The sequence below is a fragment of the Acipenser ruthenus genome, chromosome 32, assembly GCF_902713425.1.
Source record: "Acipenser ruthenus chromosome 32, fAciRut3.2 maternal haplotype, whole genome shotgun sequence".
In the NCBI taxonomy this organism is placed as follows: Eukaryota; Metazoa; Chordata; class Actinopteri; order Acipenseriformes; family Acipenseridae; genus Acipenser; species Acipenser ruthenus.
The window spans coordinates 7,260,106-7,278,989 of record NC_081220.1 but is presented as its reverse complement, the minus strand read 5'-3'; the positions used below and the strand labels follow the sequence as shown (position 1 = coordinate 7,278,989).

General features: G+C 40.0%; 1 protein-coding gene and 1 non-coding gene across 5 annotated transcripts; one reads left to right on the top strand and one right to left on the bottom strand.

The window, feature by feature from the left end:
- Positions 1 to 273: 273 nt before the first annotated feature.
- Positions 274 to 16,279, bottom strand: LOC131702960 (zinc finger protein ZFP2-like). Of its 4 annotated transcripts, none has more exons than XM_059005777.1 (4): positions 16,152 to 16,279; positions 15,071 to 15,334; positions 13,091 to 13,592; positions 274 to 2,612 (listed from the first exon to the last, which is right to left on the bottom strand). In XM_059005777.1, the coding sequence occupies exons 2-4, from the start codon at positions 15,290 to 15,292 to the stop codon at positions 1,411 to 1,413; spliced, it is 1,926 nt and encodes a 641-aa protein (XP_058861760.1). In that variant the 5' UTR covers positions 15,293 to 15,334; positions 16,152 to 16,279; the 3' UTR covers positions 274 to 1,410. The 4 variants fall into 4 exon arrangements, with proteins under 4 accessions (XP_058861760.1, XP_058861759.1, XP_058861761.1 ...); XM_059005776.1 differs by lacking the exon at positions 16,152 to 16,279 and adding an exon at positions 15,863 to 16,136; XM_059005778.1 differs by lacking the exon at positions 16,152 to 16,279 and adding an exon at positions 15,891 to 16,136.
- A 994-nt stretch (positions 16,280 to 17,273) lies between these two features.
- LOC131703352 (5S ribosomal RNA) lies at positions 17,274 to 17,392 on the top strand. The gene has a single exon (XR_009309818.1). It is a non-coding gene; the product is annotated as a 5S ribosomal RNA (ribosomal RNA).
- The last annotated feature ends 1,492 nt before the right edge of the window (positions 17,393 to 18,884 follow it).

The following is an 18,884-nucleotide window of genomic DNA, read 5'->3' as shown; positions in this document are numbered from 1 at the left end:
TAATAAAATAATTTCAGTATGAATGTAAAATGTTGTTTAATGACAGTGATGACATTTGAATGTGTCCAACGTGAAAGATCATTTAAAGAAAGACCAGGTCAATGATCTAGTCTTAGAGCCCACCGTGGGGGACATTAGTGCTGCTATTACTTAACAATGTGAGGAAGTAAACAATAATCTATTTGCTTTACTTCATTCTTTTTCTTGTTTTCATCATTTAAAAACCTGCATACAGAAGAGATGTGTTCATACTCAGAAAAGTAGTCCAAAGAGTTTGATGATAAAAACAGCATTTTAATGACAAAGAGCAATTAATTTGACCTCCGAGAGACACACAGCAGATATTAATAGTGACCACAAGAGGGAGCCAGAGCACCACTGCTGTCCATAATGTAACAACACAGTAATAAGACTATTGAAATAGGCAGTAGCAGTTACCTCCCCAGTCAGCCCAGTTCTCCCATTGTTAACACAAGGCTCCTCACACCCAGTCATCTAAACATTCCAGTGTGGGTCTGTGTCTGGAGGAAGGAGCTGCTCACAGTGATGCATGCAGGGAAACACTGACTCTAAAATCTCAACCTGCAACTTCCACCCCTGACACTTCTAGTATATTTGTTGTCTTACATTTGATTTCTATAAGAATCCAGACTGACGCAGATAGTCAAAGTAAACAGCTTTTATTTCCCTAATCAAATACAGCTCATCGCTTAGCTTGTGCCCTGCTTGTTGTGTTATCTGGTTTTACACTTTGAATTTGCACAAGGTGGGGCAAGCAGCAACACACAGTCTAAAAGCGCATCCACATTTACTCTATTACAGCTGCCTTGTGCCATTCTATGCAAAATAATTAACAATAGCAGTTTGTTTCCTCCTTCAAAGGGTTTACCAGGAGAGCTGCTCTGTGATACATGAGCACTCAGATTCTGATCCAATCCGAAATTATGTCTTTCGTATTACAATGTGAGTGTGTGTCTCAGTCACTTCAATCATACAAAGAGCATTTCAAGAGGAGCGATAAAGTGGAGCGAAGCGATCAAAAAAAAGGCGCAAAGTTAGAAGCAAGAATTGTGTGAATCTTGGGCCCCAGCACCTTTCCAATTGTGCCTATTTGCTTGACAAGATTGGCCTAATTGCTTCTCCTAACTTGGATTTTTGCATTTGAGATCACCCCTTTAAACAGCTGTTTGTCGAACTTGTTTTTGTCATGGGATATATTTAATATAGGGAGGTAATCACTCCATAGTGGTTGGCTTTGTGCTAAGGGCGAGGTCGTTACACTAGTAAATTCCATTTAAGGATTTGTTCTGACTGTCTCCTCGGCTTGGGCAGCCACACTATTCAGCAGCACACTGCTGTGCTGAAATGCCAGGAAGCAAAATGGATAAAAGTTATTTTTATGCAGGAACATTATTTACATTTTCTTTTTTTTTTCTCTCCTGTGTGAATTTGCTGGTGTGTAACAAGGGATCTTGACTGACTGAAACTCTTCCCACAATCAGAGCAGCGGTACGGTTTCTCTCCTGTGTGAACGCGCCGGTGTGAAACAAGGTGTCCCGACCGTCTGAAAGTCTTTCCACAGTCAGAGCAGCGGTACGGTTTCTCTCCTGTGTGAATACGCTGGTGTGCAGCAAAGGATGCCAAGTGACCGAAACTCTTCCCACAGTGAGAGCAGTGATACGGTTTCTCTCCTGTGTGAATGTGCCGGTGTACAGCAAAGGATGCTGAGTGACGGAAACTTTTCCCACAGTTAGAGCAGTGATACGGTTTCTCTCCTGAGTGAATTCGCTGGTGTGAAACAAGGTTTGCTAACGAACTGAAACTCTTCCCACAGTCAGAGCAATGAAACGTTTTTTCTCCTGTGTGAATCCGCTGATGTTTTCCAAGTTGTCCTGACTGACTGAAACTTTTACCACAGTCGGAGCAGTGATATGGCTTTACTCCTGTGTGAGTTCTCTGGTGTTTTACAAGGTCTGTTGAATCCCTGAAACTCTTCCCACAGTCAGAGCAGTAATATGGTTTCTCTCCTGTGTGAATTCGCTGGTGTGTTACAAGTTGTCCTGATCGACTGAAACTCTTCCCACAGTCAGTGCAGTGATACGGTCTCTCTCCAGTGTGTATTCGCTGATGTATTAATAGGTGTTCTGACCGACTGAAACTCTTCCCACAGTCAGAACAGTGATATGGTTTCTCTCCTTTGTGAGTTCGCTTATGCAATTCAAAATTTCCAGACCGACTGAAACTCTTCCCACAGTGCGAACAGCGATAAGGTTTCTCTCCTGTGTGAATTCGTTGGTGTTTTGAAAGGTCTCCTGAGTTCCTGAAACTCTTTCCACAGTCAGAGCAGCAATGCGGTTTCTCTCCTGTGTGAATTCGCTGGTGTGCTGTACGGTGTCCTGATGACTTGAACCTCTTTCCACAGTCAGAGCAGCGATAGGGTTTCTCTCCTGTGTGAATTCGCTGGTGTATCACAAGGTCTCCTGAGTGCCTGAAACTCTTTCCACAGTCAGAGCAGTGATACGGTTTCTCTCCTCTGGTATATTTTAATTTCTCTCCTCTCAGTATTTTTAAATTCCTTAACTGGGTCCTTGCTTTAACTGCTGGACTGGAACCTGGAAAAAACAAACAGGAGTGAAAAATCAGAGACGGTTTTAAGTAAGAAATGCAGAAAATGTTCCTTCCTCATTATGTCGTTTCATGACCTTTTCTGGGTTAGGTAGTGTAGGTAACTGTAGTGTAGTCCGCACCAGGGAGGCTGCAAAACTGATTTGATTTCATCCATCTGAACGCATGAAGGAACCTTCTAACCTCTCTTTAACTGAACTTTAGAGGAATACTAAGGATGAGGGAGTATAAGTTTAATTTATTCATCACAGGAATAGTAACCTACTATACTGTTTTTTCTGGTGTTGTTGATTATTGTTTATTAATTGTCAAAAAGGGTTGCAATGGGTACCTATCTGTTATTAATACTAGCCCGATCAGCTAGATTAGGATAGGGAGATTGTAGGAGGTAACAGAGCTGTACATTTCTACGAGGAATCTGTGCACTCTGATTCTGGGGCCCTGTGCCGATCTCGGAAGGTTTGATCAGGAGAGTCAGCCTAGAACTTTTAGTCTTTTTCGAAAAACAGATTTAAGGGGTGGTGTAAAGTAGACAGAGATTGGGTGTTTGAAATACTATACCAGAGTTGCCAGGTCCGCGGTTTTCCTTTAAAAAGACAGCCGCGGGAAATATTTAGGAGTCGCTGGTTGCTACTTTTTGGGCTACTTTCAAGAGGTCTCGTGGTTTTTTGGGCTAGTTTACTTTATACATATAAAAAAAGAATAACTTTATTAAAAATGTATAAACTTTTGCAGCCTACCCGCCGCAGTGCACACAAACTATGTAAAACTTTGTTTCCCAATAAAATAACATATTGCGCATGACCACAACCACCACTGCGCATGACCATGCGAGTGAACAGGAGTGAGAGACGAATGATTGTGTTAATTGACAGTGAAAAGCAGCCATTTTAAGAAACAGGGTAGAAACATCGAAACCGCTAAAAAGCAGGAAAAATAAAGAAGTAATCTAAATACTGAAAAAAATACTGCAAAGACTGAGAAAGAAAAAGGGTTACAAGCATGGATTAGCCGTGTACCTGGCGATGACTCAAAAGCAGCGTGTAGGTACTGTAAATGTGAAGTGCGAGCGCATCACAGCGATCTGTTAGCTCACAGTAAGACAGAGAAACATATTAGAAATGCAGCTCCCTATTCAAATACAAGAAGCTTATTTGACACAGGATTTAAGAAACAAGTTGACAATTCCATTAAAATATGCGAGTTGAAGCTGGCAGCCCATATTGCTTGCCTTTCCAGCATCCTCACCGTAGATCATTTGGGATGCATAGTCAGGGAAGTTGTACAGAAGGATATTAGTCTTCATAGAACAAAATGCTCAGCACTTATAAAATGTGTCATCGGGCCCATTGTTCATCAGGAGATGCTTGAAGACATCGCCAAAGAGCCATACTCTCTAATTGTGGACGAAAGCACAGACATCAGTGCAAACAAGCAACTCTGTGTGGTGTTCAGGTACTTCAGCAGAAAACATGAACGTATCATTTACCGGGATTGTTAGCTTGCCAGCCGGTGATTCTCACAGCATTGCAACAGCCTTGTTAAAAATTCTTAAAGGAAAACAAAAGAAGTGGAAAGATGCATTGGTCTGGCAACAGACGGTTGCAATACAATGTGTGGGAAAAATAATTCGGTACTAACAAAGTTAAGGGAGGTGAATCCAAAAATTGTGTACATCAAGTGTGTTTGTCATTCACTGCAGCTCTGTGCATCAAAAGCAATGGACGTACTTCCTCGAAACATCGAGTACATGGTATCACAGACATACTCGTGGTTTTCCCACAGCACTCAGCGTCAAAAGAAGTACCGCGATCTCTATGCCACCATTAATGTTGGCCCGCTGAAGATTTTGCAGCTTTCTGACACAAGATGGCTTGCAATTAGCCAGTGTGTTGATCGAGTGCTTTCTCAGTATGAAGAGCTAAAGTTGCACTTTCAGCTTACAAAGGACACTGAAAGGAATTACAATGCTGAACTGCTGTACCAGATGCATTCAGACCGCGTAAACAGAATGTATCTGTTTTTTTTTCAGCCCCTCGTCACTGAGGTCAACAGAATAAACAAGCTGTTTCAGCTTGACGGTGCCAATCCAGCGAAACCTCTTGCTGATTTAATGACATTTTACCGCAGTTTGATCCAACGAATCATGAAACCTCACGATTTTCCAACATGGTCATCTGTAATGGATTTTGACATAACGTCCGACAGAAACAGCTTGCCACTTTCAGCAGTGGACTTCGGGATCAAGTTCCAGTTAGAACTGTCAGAATCAAAGATCGAACCTCAGAAAGCAGAGGATATCAAACACAGATGCAGAGATTACATGTTCGAGTTTCTGAAAGAGATCAAACAAAGATTGCCTCCTAATATCCAGCAACTTGAGTCACTTACCGTTCTCAGCCCAACTGTTGTACTCAGTTCCAAAAAGGAACAGATGGCAAATTTATCATTTTTGCCACTTTACAATGGAGATCTTGGCAAACTCGAACAGCAATGGCGAGCTTTGAACAATGTACACTGGGAGCACACTGAAGACAACCAAATTAAAGAGTTCTGGGTTGAAGTGGCTAAACACTCCGATGCAGCTGGTGATAAAGATTTCACTGAACTTGGTCTTTTTGCCTTATCTCTTTTAGCCCTACCATTTAGCAATGCATCAGTGGAACGTGCTTTTTCACAAATGGCCCTAATCAAAACCAAACTAAGGACCCGCATGCAAGAGAAATTGTTGGAAAACATTCTTAGGGTCAGAGCATATATGCAGCGTAATAAGTGTTGCTGCAACCAATTTCAGCCATCCAAAGCAATGCTGTCATTGTTTACAGGCGACATATATGAAGCAAATAACGCAGAAGATGGTGCAGACTCAGAGGAGCTTTTTTGAAACTAATATTATATATATATATATATATATATATATATATATATATATATATATATAAAAGTAAAAATGTTTTATTTGGTACATACTTTTTTCTTTGTACATTTAAAATTGACTTGAGATACACCTGCGTGATGATAACAGCTGGCCCTTAAACGAGGAGTTTGAAGGTAAGAGGTTAAAAATGTTTTTTTATGTGTTATTTCAATGCATGGGGCATACTTTCAATTAACTTAACTTTTTTGTGTTTGCAAAAAAGAGCCAACAACTTGCCTTTTTTAATTTGTTAGGTGTATTTAATTGATGTGGCTGTTTAATTGATTTAAATGATGTGATCATCTAATTAGATTGGTGGCATAACTTTAAAAGATTGAACTGTTTTCTTCTTTGGGAAACAGTAGCAGCATTGAAGGATAGGGCTACATGTTAATGGTAATAAGCTTGGTTTCAGTAAAAAAAAAACAAATGAGGCTAGTTTTGAAGTGATTTTGGGCTATAAACACTGTAGAAATCTGGCAACCCTGTACTATACAGAGTATAATGGTCCTGATCCCATTCTGGTTGCGAAGACCAGGGAGTCAAGTTGTTTATTGCTAATTTCCTGAGAGGGACTGTACATACAGTTAAGCTTGCCTATGCTGGGGGGTTCCCGAGTGGCACATCCAGTAAAGGCGCTCCACGTGAGTGCAAGATGCGCTCTATAGTCTGCAAGTCGCGAGTTTGAATCTAGGCTATTCCTTTGCCGATCGAGGACAGGAGCTTCCAAGGGGCGGCGCACAATTGGCCGAGCGTCGCCCGGGGGGAGGGAGGGCTTAGGTCGGACAGGGTGTCTCGGCTCACCGCACACCAGTGACCCCTGTATTCTGGCCGGGCGCCTGCGGGCTTGCCTGTAAGCTGACCGAGAGCTGCGTTGTCCTCCGACGCTGTAGCTCTTGGGTGGCTGCATGGTGAGTCTGCAGTGTGAAAAAAAGCGGTCGGCTTGATGGCACACGCTTCGGAGGACAGCGTGTGTTCATCTTCAACCTCCCGAGTCAGCGCAGGGGTGGTAGCGGTGAGCCAAGCGTAATAAAATAATTGGCCATTCCAAATTGGGAGAAAATAATAAATTACTGGCAACGACTAAGTTTATAAAAAAAATAAAAAAAGCTTGCCTATGTTGAGAGTAATTGAACATGCAAATGGGAAAGGCTAGCCTAGGTTGCAAGAGAACCCAGAGAGTCATTTGTTAGATTGGGTTGCAGGAGAAACCAGAGAGCAGTTGAATGCACAATAAGCTTGTCAAGGTTACAGGAGTTTTCTGGGAGTAATTGTGTGTACGATAACCTTGTTTGTTGATTGTAAATGAGAGAGTAATTGGAAATAAACTCATTGATTATATGTTGATTCACAAATCTGCTGTATAAAAATAGAATAAATGAATAAGGGTGATTGAATATCAACTCCAATATATCGGAGGACAAACCCGCCGATTAGCAATAAAGATCATTTTAAATCTGTGTATTAGAAATAAATGAATAAGAGTGATTGAATATTAAGTCTAGTATATTGGCAGGGGGGGGGGGGGGTAAGCCTGCCGATTCGGAATAAAGTCATATTCCCCAATAGATGTCATATTAACCCTGTAGACCCCAGATTAAATACAGAACCCTCCTGTAGATTCCTGAGAATTTTGACCAACAGTGGCGATTCCACCTAAGTTTGATTCAAATAAACATAACTAAAAAAAACAAGTAAAATGTATAATTACAGGTTTTATTAATTCTAAACAGGACAAATTATTCTTTGAAACAACACCAGCCTTGACAGTTTGTGCAAAGCAGACAGCAGAGTGAAGAGATGGGTAAGACGAAAGGGCTTCCAGGTCGCGTCCGCCACTGAAAAGAAAGGAGACGAGAAGGAAGGAGGGGCTTCTGTTCCATTAGCCAGTAAAATAAGAAGAGGCGGAAAAGGCGGCGGGGCAGAAGAAGGCAGCTGCCATCCTGTTGGTCAGGAAAGAAGGAGCTCTCAGCCTAGCAGTCTAAAGGGGAGGAGCTACCGCCAGCCAAGTTACCAGAGAAGGAGGCGGAGCTCTCAGCCCAGCATTCTCAGGGGGAGGAGCTACCGCCAGCCCAGGAAGGGGGAATGGCAGTCATGTCAACCAGAGGGGGCGGAGCTATGGTTCCCACGGGGAGAGAAAGTGAGCCTGTCGGAGCGTCTGGAGCCGACAGCACCCGTGCCTGAGTGGCCGTTTGCCCCAGCAGCAGCAGAGGAGTGGCTGTTGTCACCACTAGCAGCAGTGTGGCCACTGCCACCACCACCACCGCCAGAGCGGGTGTTGCTGACCCTATGCCCTGCACTGCAGCCAGATGGGTTAGTGCTGCTACATGGGGACATGGGGCTTAAGGGAAAATGTGGTGGTTAAACGTGCGCCTTCTAACAGAAACCCAGGGGGCAACAATAGGATAAAATTAGAGACAGCGGTTAGCAGACGGCAGGGCATCCAGGTTAGAAAAGGCAGCCATGTCCGTCTGGTATTTGACAGGTGTCAGGGTCAGGGTTGGCTGGACTCTAACTTTCCCACCCTCCCGCCCAGAGGTTAAACGTTATTAGGTGGGAAGGAAGGTAGCCTTTTCTGTTGGAACGGCTTTTGTGAAAGTGGGAGGAATATGATCAGGCAGTTGTCAAATGATTGGGCTTTTAAAAGAGAACTGAGTGCCAGTCAGTGCCAAAGTCATAGTCTTCAATGTCAAGTGTCAAAATGCTTGAGTGATGTTATGGGAAACATATAAAAGTTCAAAATGTATGTGAATTGTTTTTGAAAAAAAAAAAAAAAAAGTACCAGAAAACTCTGACTATTCAAAAAGGTCGCTGTAAGAGATAGCCGTCTCTTTTAAAGAAGAACATAACATTAAGTTTCATATTGCACACACTATAGCTTCTAGAGGGAGAGTGAATTAGAGGACTGGGAATGTTAATCAAATCTCTTAACTGTTTCATCGATTTTTACCTACATAATTGGGTACAATTTGGTTTCGACAAACAAATAAATACAATAAATTGAACTGTGTTTGGGATCTCAAGCTGTGTTGTACGGACTGTGTGAGAATGGAGAGAAAGATGTCCAGCTGCATTCTGGGACTACAGGCTCTCACCACACAGACACACACACACACACTCATTTCAATGCCCACTTTTTAAATAATATACTTTGAATACTTAGAAGTGATTAGGAAGAAAATAACATGAATTTGGTGATTGATTTTGCATAGAATTAATTAACACATAAAGCATTTTGTTGTAAGAATCATTTAAATTGTTTATTTCTTACTTTTGATAAACACTGAAAGACCTTGGCTGTTAACTCAATCTGGTAGTTATGGACATGTTCATTAAATTACATTGAAGTTTTACCCAATTAGCCAAATTTGATAAATTACTGTGGATGGTCTTTAGGAGCAGATCCATTACGATGTTTATCTACCAGTTCCATTGAGAAAGATCCATGAGAATAAATGCAATTCATATTACAAAAATTAAAAGTAATCTGAACATTTTAAAAGTAAGACACATTGACATTGTAATAAGAAAACAAGTTTTACTTTAGCCATTAACTAATTAATGGCTTGTAGACTGAGATTATGGAAAAGCTAATGATTAAAAACTTTTTACAAAAGTGGCCTTGGGCAGCAAATTGGACGGGACCACGTGAAATTATAGACACATGTGGCGAGGGGAATATGATGGTTTGTAAAAACAAGGAAACAGCCGACATATAAATGGTTTCATGTGGATTAGTGCAAATAGTTCAAAGGCTGATATTGTCTAGAATACATTCTAAATTAAAGTCTTAGACCTATATTTCAATGGGGAGGTTGGGGCAAAAGTCATGCAATATATATTTAAGGTTTTCAAATATTAACAAAGAATAAATCCTTCACTTGATTTTTCATTTCAGAAGCTGCTGTTCTGTGTGCATTGGTGAGCCTGCTAGCAGTCACTGAAATGCACCCTTGGCCAGATCCCTGTGTTCCCTCAATGAGAGATCAACAAGCCGATTACTGCTTTGCTATGAACTAAGATCTGGTGGAAGCAGTGATTAACAAACAAGGAGAACTCCACAGTGATGTTAACAGAGGGGAAGCGAGAACCCGCAATTGATACAGGCAGTACCTCCAGAACAAAATACTGATGAACAAAAACACATAAAACCTACTGCTTTGCCAAAGATTGGAGATGTCAAATCCCTAAAGAAAGAGGAACATGGAGGCTGGGTAATGACTTCATTCAAAGATTGGAGATGTCAAATCCCTAAAGAAAGACGAACATGGAGGCTGGGTAATGACTTCATTCAAAGATTGGAGATGTCAAATCCCTAAAGAAAGACGAACATGGAGGCTGGGTAATGACTTCATTCAAAGATTGGAGATGTCAAATCCCTAAAGAAAGAGGAACATGGAGGCTGGGTAATGACTTCATTCAAAGATTGGAGATGTCAAATCCCTAAAGAAAGAGGAACATGGAGGCTGGATAATGACTTCACTCAAAGATTGGAGATGTCAGATCCCTAAAGAAAGAGGAACATGGAGGCTGGGTAACAACTTCATTCAAAGATTGGAGATGTCAAATCCCTAAAGAAAGACGAACATGGAGGCTGGGTAATGACTTCATTCAATATCCATTGTTGTTGAAAAATTCCTAATGGGGGGGGGGGATCGGACATTCCCTTTAAGGAGTTGCGAATTCATCCCTTCAATGCAAAACACACTGGAACTTACTGGTTGCAATATACCACACAATAAACTTGGACCACTCTCAATGTGTTTCAGCTTTCATTTCTGAAACAAAAACCCATTATTATTGCCACGACCACGACCAAAACCACTGATACCACATAGTCCACAGACTACTCCAGGATCCGCAAACAGACTTGTGTTTACTCGTTTCAAAAAGACTACTGTTGAAAATGTTCAAATAATCAATGTTGACTGTGCTTATTAATGTTGATAGTTGGAAAAATATGCTAGAAATGTATTGTTTAAACGACATTAGGTCTAACTCGAAAGTTATCCAGGGTGCCGTTTCCCAAAAGTAACTCGACCATCGTAACAGCAACGTGTCAAATCTGATGTGTTTCCCAAACACCGTCGTTAGTCAAGTAGCTCATGAATAGCATTGTGGGTTCACGAGCGGTCTGGGGTAATTGCGAGGAGACTTTGTGAGCACACAAGGGCTGCGGAGCACCACTTGAAGTGTGTGTGTTGAGGGCATCAAACATATACATTCTGGTTTAAGTTTAATAATTCTTGCTTTGAACAGTATATCGCGTTGCTTTGTGTTGAATTTATTGCATTTATAACAAATAAAAAGGGTAATTTTATTAAGAATAAAAAAAGACCAGTATTTAATTGTATCGTTTTGAAGCCAGGTTACCTTCAATTGCAATGAGTAAAATAAAGACGCATTATATGAGGGCAGAAGTACAAAGTTTAGTAATACAAAGTGTACATAAGATCATGATTTAAATGGAAATTGAAATGATATCTGGAAGATGCTGTTATCACAATACATAATGGTTACTCCCCATGACCCTGTAAAGGAGTAAGCGGTTATGGAAATGGTTACTTGGATATACTGAACGGAGACATCACCACCAGGGGCCATAAGAAAAAACAAACTATTATTATTATTGCGCTGTAAGCCTAACCTACCTGCATTCTATATCTGGGATGGATTGAACTTATTATTACCAGTATTAGACCTATTATTATTTCATTACTTATCTTTATTAATAGACAACATTGATCTATATTTATAAACAGAAGTGCTAGTAGTTTATATCTTTAATTTACTTATTTGTATAACTAGAGCTTGTTTTTACTGTACCGTCAGTTCAGGAGAGTCCAGTTAAGAAGAGAAAGATTGAGTTTGGCACGGTTGTTTTGTATCCCTTTTCACTGTAATAAACCCTCCATGCTTGATTCAAGTGGCCTGTTCACATTTATATAACCCATGCCTGGCTGTCTAATCTTTTTAAACCCTTACAATATTACAGTATATTAACAATACAAATTTTTATTTCTGCTTGTTCATTTTCCAAAGTTTCCTCGTCTATATAATCGCCAGGTCTCAAATAAATTGGCAGCTCCAATAGGCGCTGGTCTGCTTGTGAGTTTTGTAAATAAATGCCTGGCCGTTTAATAGAAGTTTCACGGTATGTGTTAATGTCCATTTAACTGCTGTTAAATACTTTTGTACATGTCCGGCTACAGAGATTAGCACTGTCTCTCAGAGCCGGCCTTAGGGCAAGGCAAGCAAGGTGACCGCCTAGGAGGGCCCCACCCCCAAATTGTGTATATGACGTCTTGAAATGAATCCCGATTCAGACTCTTCACAATAATCACCTCCAAAATATATTGATTTCTGCTGAGCAATTTACTGTATGCACAGACTGACAAAGTGGATGTATTTCCTCATGTGTGTACTTGTTCTGCCATAACGCCATAACGGCCCTTTTATTGAAGGATGGGTCCTGATCATGACATGCTTTTATTAATTAGTAAAAAAAAATACTTAAAAAAAAAAATAAAACTCAAGCAAAAAAGTAAACCTACAAAAAGGACCCTTCACTACAGCATTCACACAGCGATATTACAGGCTCAGCTGCAATTTGGCAGCATACCTCCATTTACATAGAAGGCAGATCATGCAGTGTTAAAACATGCTGCCGGTGTGTCACACTTCAAAAGAATATACTGTATGCTGCACACATTAAATAGGGATTCGTTTTTTAAAAAACAAAAACATTCTGTTCTTCAAATCTGCAAGAGCACAAAACATAAAGTCTACCGGTAACTCACATTTCAGTATGTTGCTTAGACAAGTTAAACTGATAGTTTGTTTCAAACTTTTTGTGCCAAGTAATCATACACATAAAACAGTAGGCTACAGTATTTTAATTAAAGAATAAACCATTTTAGCCAGAACTCTAACTTATTCTAATAAATTAAACTTTGTTTTATAATATAAAGCAGAAATGCTGTTAACATATGGTATTTTTAACAGTATTTGTGTTTTTATCATTTATATTCTGAGGTGAAATTAAATATTTAAGCTATTTATTACCCAACCTGTGACATAAAATATACAATATTGTAGCCTACGCTGGTCAGACAGTTGGTTTCGAACTTCAGCCCCGTGCCATCAGCTGCAGATGTGGGCAGGACCAGATTTCAGAACACGAAAAAATAAGGGGAGTTTTAGGACTGTACCAGTAACATCTATTACACACATTATAGGGTGTTACATACTGTCCTATATAAAATGTGGTGTCTGTTCACAGTGAGAAAAATCTGCTTCACACCGGCACTGTGCCTCCACTGAACCACCTTGAGAGTGTCGCTGCATTTACCAGCATTTCCCATTGACACTGAAAGTGATTCCGCATCAGTGCCGCCACAGACACGGTGATTTGCTTCAGTGTAGACAAGTATGCGAAATGAACCTGGATGCTAATGTGGAGCCCTGCTATCTGTTCTCAGCCTCTCAGTCACATTGTGGCCATCACTCAGTGTAGAATGACAATGTCACAGCTAGTCAGTCACTCACCTGCTGGACTGCACTCTGAATGTGAGCTCTCGTCGTCCTGTCCACCTCCTTGCGTGCTGTTGGGAGAGCCTTCCTCTCCAGAGCCTTGCTTTCTCACATAGATTCTCTCCAGCACCACGCTACACTCCCGCAGGTGTACCGGACCCAGCTCAGTGGGGGCTGCTTTCAAGTCTTCGGATTCTTCCTTCCCTGGTTTCAAGAGTACCTCCTCTTTCAGGGGCTCCAGTTTAATACGCACCATTTCCAGCACCTCTTCTTTCATAGGAACTGGTTCTTCTGTCTGGGAGATCTCCAGTTCGTTGCGCTCAGCTTTAATTCCAGACACCACTGGCTTGATGCTGTCACAGGGCGTCTCACAGAGCTCTTGTTTAATGGGGAGGGAAGCCAGTCCAGTGAACTCCAGTCTAATGGGGACCAGTTCAAGTTTAGGGAGCTCCTCTTTAATCGGGACAGATTCCATCTTCACATTGTCCAAGGCATCAAACGTGGTTCTGCTTGGTAACTGTCAGAAAACAAAAGAAAAAAAGATTAAGGGCTGGTTTCATATCTGATTAGCACTAATCACCGTGTTTGTGGCGGCACTGATGCGGAATCACTTTCAGTGTCAATGGGACATGCTGGTAAAATGCAGAGACTCTTTATTCTGTCACTGACCCGTCTCTCGAGGTGGTTCAGTGGCGGCACAGTACCGGTTCTGAAGCAGATGTTTCTCAGTGTAAACTGCAATGCCACAACAGACACTGCATTTTACACAGAACAGTACGTAACACCCTATTATATTTGTAATGGACGTTAATGGTACAGTCCTAAAAAAACATTTTTTTGTGTTTTGAAATAGGGTTCAACCCATCTGCAGCAGGGAGCCGAAGTTCAAAACAAACAAACTGCAGTGTACAAAAATGAGGGTCGATAGAATAAAAGAAGTCATTTTTAAATTACTAAATGATGCTTTAATCATGTAAAACTTTGTGTAGATCAACTTATTTAAAAATGGATTGATTTGATCGATTGCTCAAAGTAGGTGTTAATCCCCAGGGATCCTAGAAATCTGTTTATAACAGAATACTGTGGAAAAATGCGCAATTTGCATTTTGGCAGAGAATTTGTATTTTTTACATTTTGTGAAGAATGCAAAGAACATCTATGAACCCCACCAACTGAATGAGTTGTAAATGTTTTAATGTAAGCACCAGTGACACTTCTGCAATGTGCACATCATCACCCTGTTGTGTTTGATCAGACGCTACACCTACACTCTACAAGAAGCCTGGGAAAGTACTGGATGCACTTCATTCATCCCGTGGGGATAAAATAAAATAAGGGTTTTGGAGGTTGCCTGTGCTTTGAAGTTTCGGTTAGGATTGTTAGGATTATGGTAAATTATAAAAAAAAAAAATCATGTGATGAACGAATAGCAACTGCCCACCAGCATCGAGTATGTGAGACCTCAGCCCCCCTCAGGCAAAGTCAGCATTTTAAAAGGGGGCTCAACCCCCCCTGTGTTTTGAGACATGTCAGGGCATCCCTGCTGATCACAAATGAAAAGAAAAATGGTTTCACATTACTAGCGTGAAATACATTGAAAGCACCTATACAGTTTGTATACACAGCAATGCAGTTGAATACGTTTGCCTAGAGATTTATTGGTAGAGAACTTCTGACAGATATATCTTATAGTCAGTCTGACATACATAACCAACCCATAAATAATTCTTTAAAAAAGAAAATCTTATAACTGCTGTGACTACATTTTCACCATTCTGGTTGTGGTCACGTTCATGGGTTCTTTGTTAAAGATCACTTAACTCTGTTATTTTACGGCCAAAACTACAGATATATATCTATAGATAGATCTAGAGCTACAATCAGCAGAGTTCAAGTGAGATTTTGGTCCATCATCTTGGGTGATGATAAGAACACGAGAGAGTACACATAGTTCTATATATGTCTCTGGAGGGGTTCCAGTTTAGTAATACACACCATTTCCAGCACCTCTTCATTCACAGGAAGGGGTTCTTCTGTCTGGGAGATCTCCAATTCATTGCTCTCAGCTTTAATCCCAGACACCTCCGACTTGATGCTGTCAGATGGCATCTCACAGAGCTTCTGTTTAATGGGGAGGGAAGACAGTCCAGAGAACTCCAGTCTAATGGGGACCAGTTCAAGTTTAGGGAGCTCCTCTTTAATCGGGACTGATTCCATCTTTAAACTGTCCGCAGTATCAAATGGGGTTCTGCTCGGTAGCTGCCAAAAATAAAAAAAAGAAAGATTATAAGTCCTGTCAAAGAGGTTTAAGTGGGGGCTCCTGACAGGCACACCCAGTAAAAGCACTCGCCCGAGTGCAGTGGATTTGTATTTCACTTTCAGACTCCAGAATTTAAGGTGGACTTAAAAATACCAGAATTATTCTGATCTGACTCTTAAGGTGGATTTCACTTTTAAATCGCCACAAAATATGAAGATGTTTAATTTAAATTACTGATTGCGCGTGCGTCTATTCAAAAACACTCCTGCAAATGCGACGATTTTTCGGTTTAACCCTGAAGCAGAAATCGTGTTAACCATTGACATACACACACACACACACACACACACACACACACACACATATATTAAACATGGATTACATTGTCAACGTGTAGTTTATACTAACGTTTCAGAAAATGCGCAAAGATTTGACTACATGATGTATTCACACACAAACAGGAAACAGGCTGCTCTCGTACAAGCAGTGTTATAAATTATGGGGTTTCCACAAACGATTAGACTCACACTGTGTATTACTTCTAAATGAACACACTTTATTGAAAATCACACATCCGGTACAACGAACTCAGCTCTTCCCAGAATCCCGCTCTCCAACATCTTCCTACCAGACCCCATCTCCCTGTAACAAAGGTTCCCACCGAGTAAGCGCTACAATTCATTGAATCACCAGACTGTTACATTTGCTTAGTTGCAGGTTAGTAATATTACGAAAGCACACAATTACTTTAATTGCTTGTTCTTATATCACTGACCAATATAAATCCAGGATTTTATGAAATGGTTAACAACTCACCCGCTACTAATCTTCAAAACTCAAACCCGCCGCAAATCTTGCGCTTTAAAATGATGCGTCCGGTTCAGTTGAGTTTTTGGAAACCAAGCTTGTTCTGGGGGCAGAACGAATGCTTTGCTTCTGATTGGTTACTTGCGAGTCTAAAATGTTTAATGGAACATTTGATTGGCCAGATTATGTGACAAAATGCTGGTGGGGAAAGACTGGGAAAAATTTAGGTGTGTCTGACTTTGCGGTTAGAACTACCCACTGAAATGCATAGAATTATATAAAATATTGTATAGAAGAACAGAGGCTGTATCAAACTACCGATATATATATATATATATATATATATATATATATATATATATATATATATATATATATATATATATATATATATATATATTTTTTTTTTAATTTTGCAAGATTCGTACATATACAATATTTTAATACCAGTGTTTCCAAAGATGGTTTATTCAAGTTTTTCATGGCAATGCAGTGTTGGTGATACAGAATGAGACTTGAGTTTAAAATGTCTGCCTTGAGCAAGTGCAGGTCTGTGTCCCTCCTGACCGAATCATCTGTCGAGCATAAACAAATAACCACTAAACCTACTGCTGCCCCTCGTCAGCAGAGTCCAATGACACATCTAGCCCTTTATCATTCATTACACAATACAACTGAGATCGGCTGTTTTAATAACGGTGTGTGGATTTCATTTCTGCTTCTTTACGTGTTTGTTTTCCCTTCAGGATAATGTTTGCTTTTCAGGTTGTGTGTGTGTGTGTGTGTGTGCGTGTGTGTGTGTGTCGTTTTATGGCCGTGCATATGCGTTTCTTATTTTTTATTTGTTCTTACCCCGTGGTCAGTTTTGGTGTCGTTTAAATTTGGTATTTAGGCTACTGAAAGAACAATACAGACGATAATCTTGTAAGTTTGTCCGACCACCCGCAATTATCGAAATAAATAAAGTAATATGTAAATATTGGAATGAATAAATAAATACGTATGGGAATAAATACATTTATGTCGATATTTATGAATTCATTCATTCATTTTAAGCAATGCTTTTTTTCCTCGTGTAGCAGTATTCCGGTATTAATTACTATGAAACATACTAAACCACCACAGCTTTCCGCTTACGGCCATACCACCTTGAGAACGCCCGATCTCGTCTGATCTCGGAAGCTAAGCAAGGTCGGGCCTGGTTAGTACTTGGATGGGAGACCGCCTGGGAATACCAGGTGCTGTAAGCTTTTCTACCTACAGCTTGAAAGGGGGCGCTATTTCCCCACATATTTCGAATAATATTCTCACACTTGCTCCAACTAGAATTTTTTTTTACATTTTATTTTAACATTTAACATGAAACTTTTAACATAAGTAAATGATATGAACTCAATCCATTCCGCCCTTTTCCCATGTGTGTGTGTGTGTGTTCGAGTTTGTTAAAACATAAAAAATTACATTATTTTTCAGTTTGATAAATAGACATTGTTGTGGAATTACGTTATTTCAAAGACATTGAGATTCAATGTATTATCAGTATATCAGCCTATATATGTACAGGAAAATGGTACATGCATATTTAAATATGTTTTTCTATTTTCTAGCTGCCATGAAAACTTACTGGTGTTCCTTAAAAAGAAAAAGCAACAAATCCAACATTTGGAACAGATGGCATCTTGAGGAGAGAAGAAGAAAGTCAAAAAGAAATGTAAGTGGTTTTACTATATGGTTGCAATTAAGGACAAATATTTTAACACATTGAAATGGTCTTTGTTTTTGTTAACTTTTTCTTAACTCAAATTTTGAAAGATAAAAGTCAAACCATGAGGTAAAATATTACGAATTAACAAATTGTCTTAAGAATTGTATAATTGTTGATGTAGACCTGACTTGGAACCTTAAAAGTTTTACTGAATGTATCGGACACTACTTCAAATATTCCACATTGTATTGGACAGGATTAAGCAATATAAAAATGTCAGACGCATGGAGAGGTGTCATTCAATAGCTGAAATGCTTTGTAAAAGAAAATGTCAAAATGAAATTTGTTTATTGCTAATTTTTCCAGAAAATACAACGTCGTCTCCAAGTCCTGTCAACAGCTGAGAACAGTAGTTAGGCCCAGGCGATGGGCATCACCAACATTTAAAGAGGTGAAGAAACACCTTGACTTACAATCCAGGGCGAGAAGCCCATAGGCAAAACCCCCCAAAAATGGGGTCATACTTAATTAGAGAGCATCCTGAATTTGAATCAGCCTGGATTACTCGGGAGAAATGAGCAGTATTCAATCAAATATGTCATGATAACAAAAAACACCAAGTCCCATAAGCAAGTTGATAACTCCTCAGCTCCAAGCTAGTGCCACTGGAAGCAAACCCTGCCACTTGTTTCTCTAGATCTAACTCCAGACAATGCAAAATTGAAGAAACATGGCAGTTTGATTACAACATAATTTCTCATTTTTTGTTGACCCTTGCAAGGTCATAGGTAGAAGGAGAAATTAAAAAAAAAATAACAACCATAGTTTCTGCACTCAGCATGTCAGAAAAACCCAGATGATTTTTTCTAGTAAAATCTGCACTGGTTGACTTGGTATGGAATGCCCCATATATTAACATGGTGTGCACCTCAAATAGATGGAAGATTGGGTGCTTTAGTCTACTTTTTCTAACTTGGATTATAACTTATAATAATAAAAATGATGTTATCTCAATTTCAGACACATTTTTAAATGAG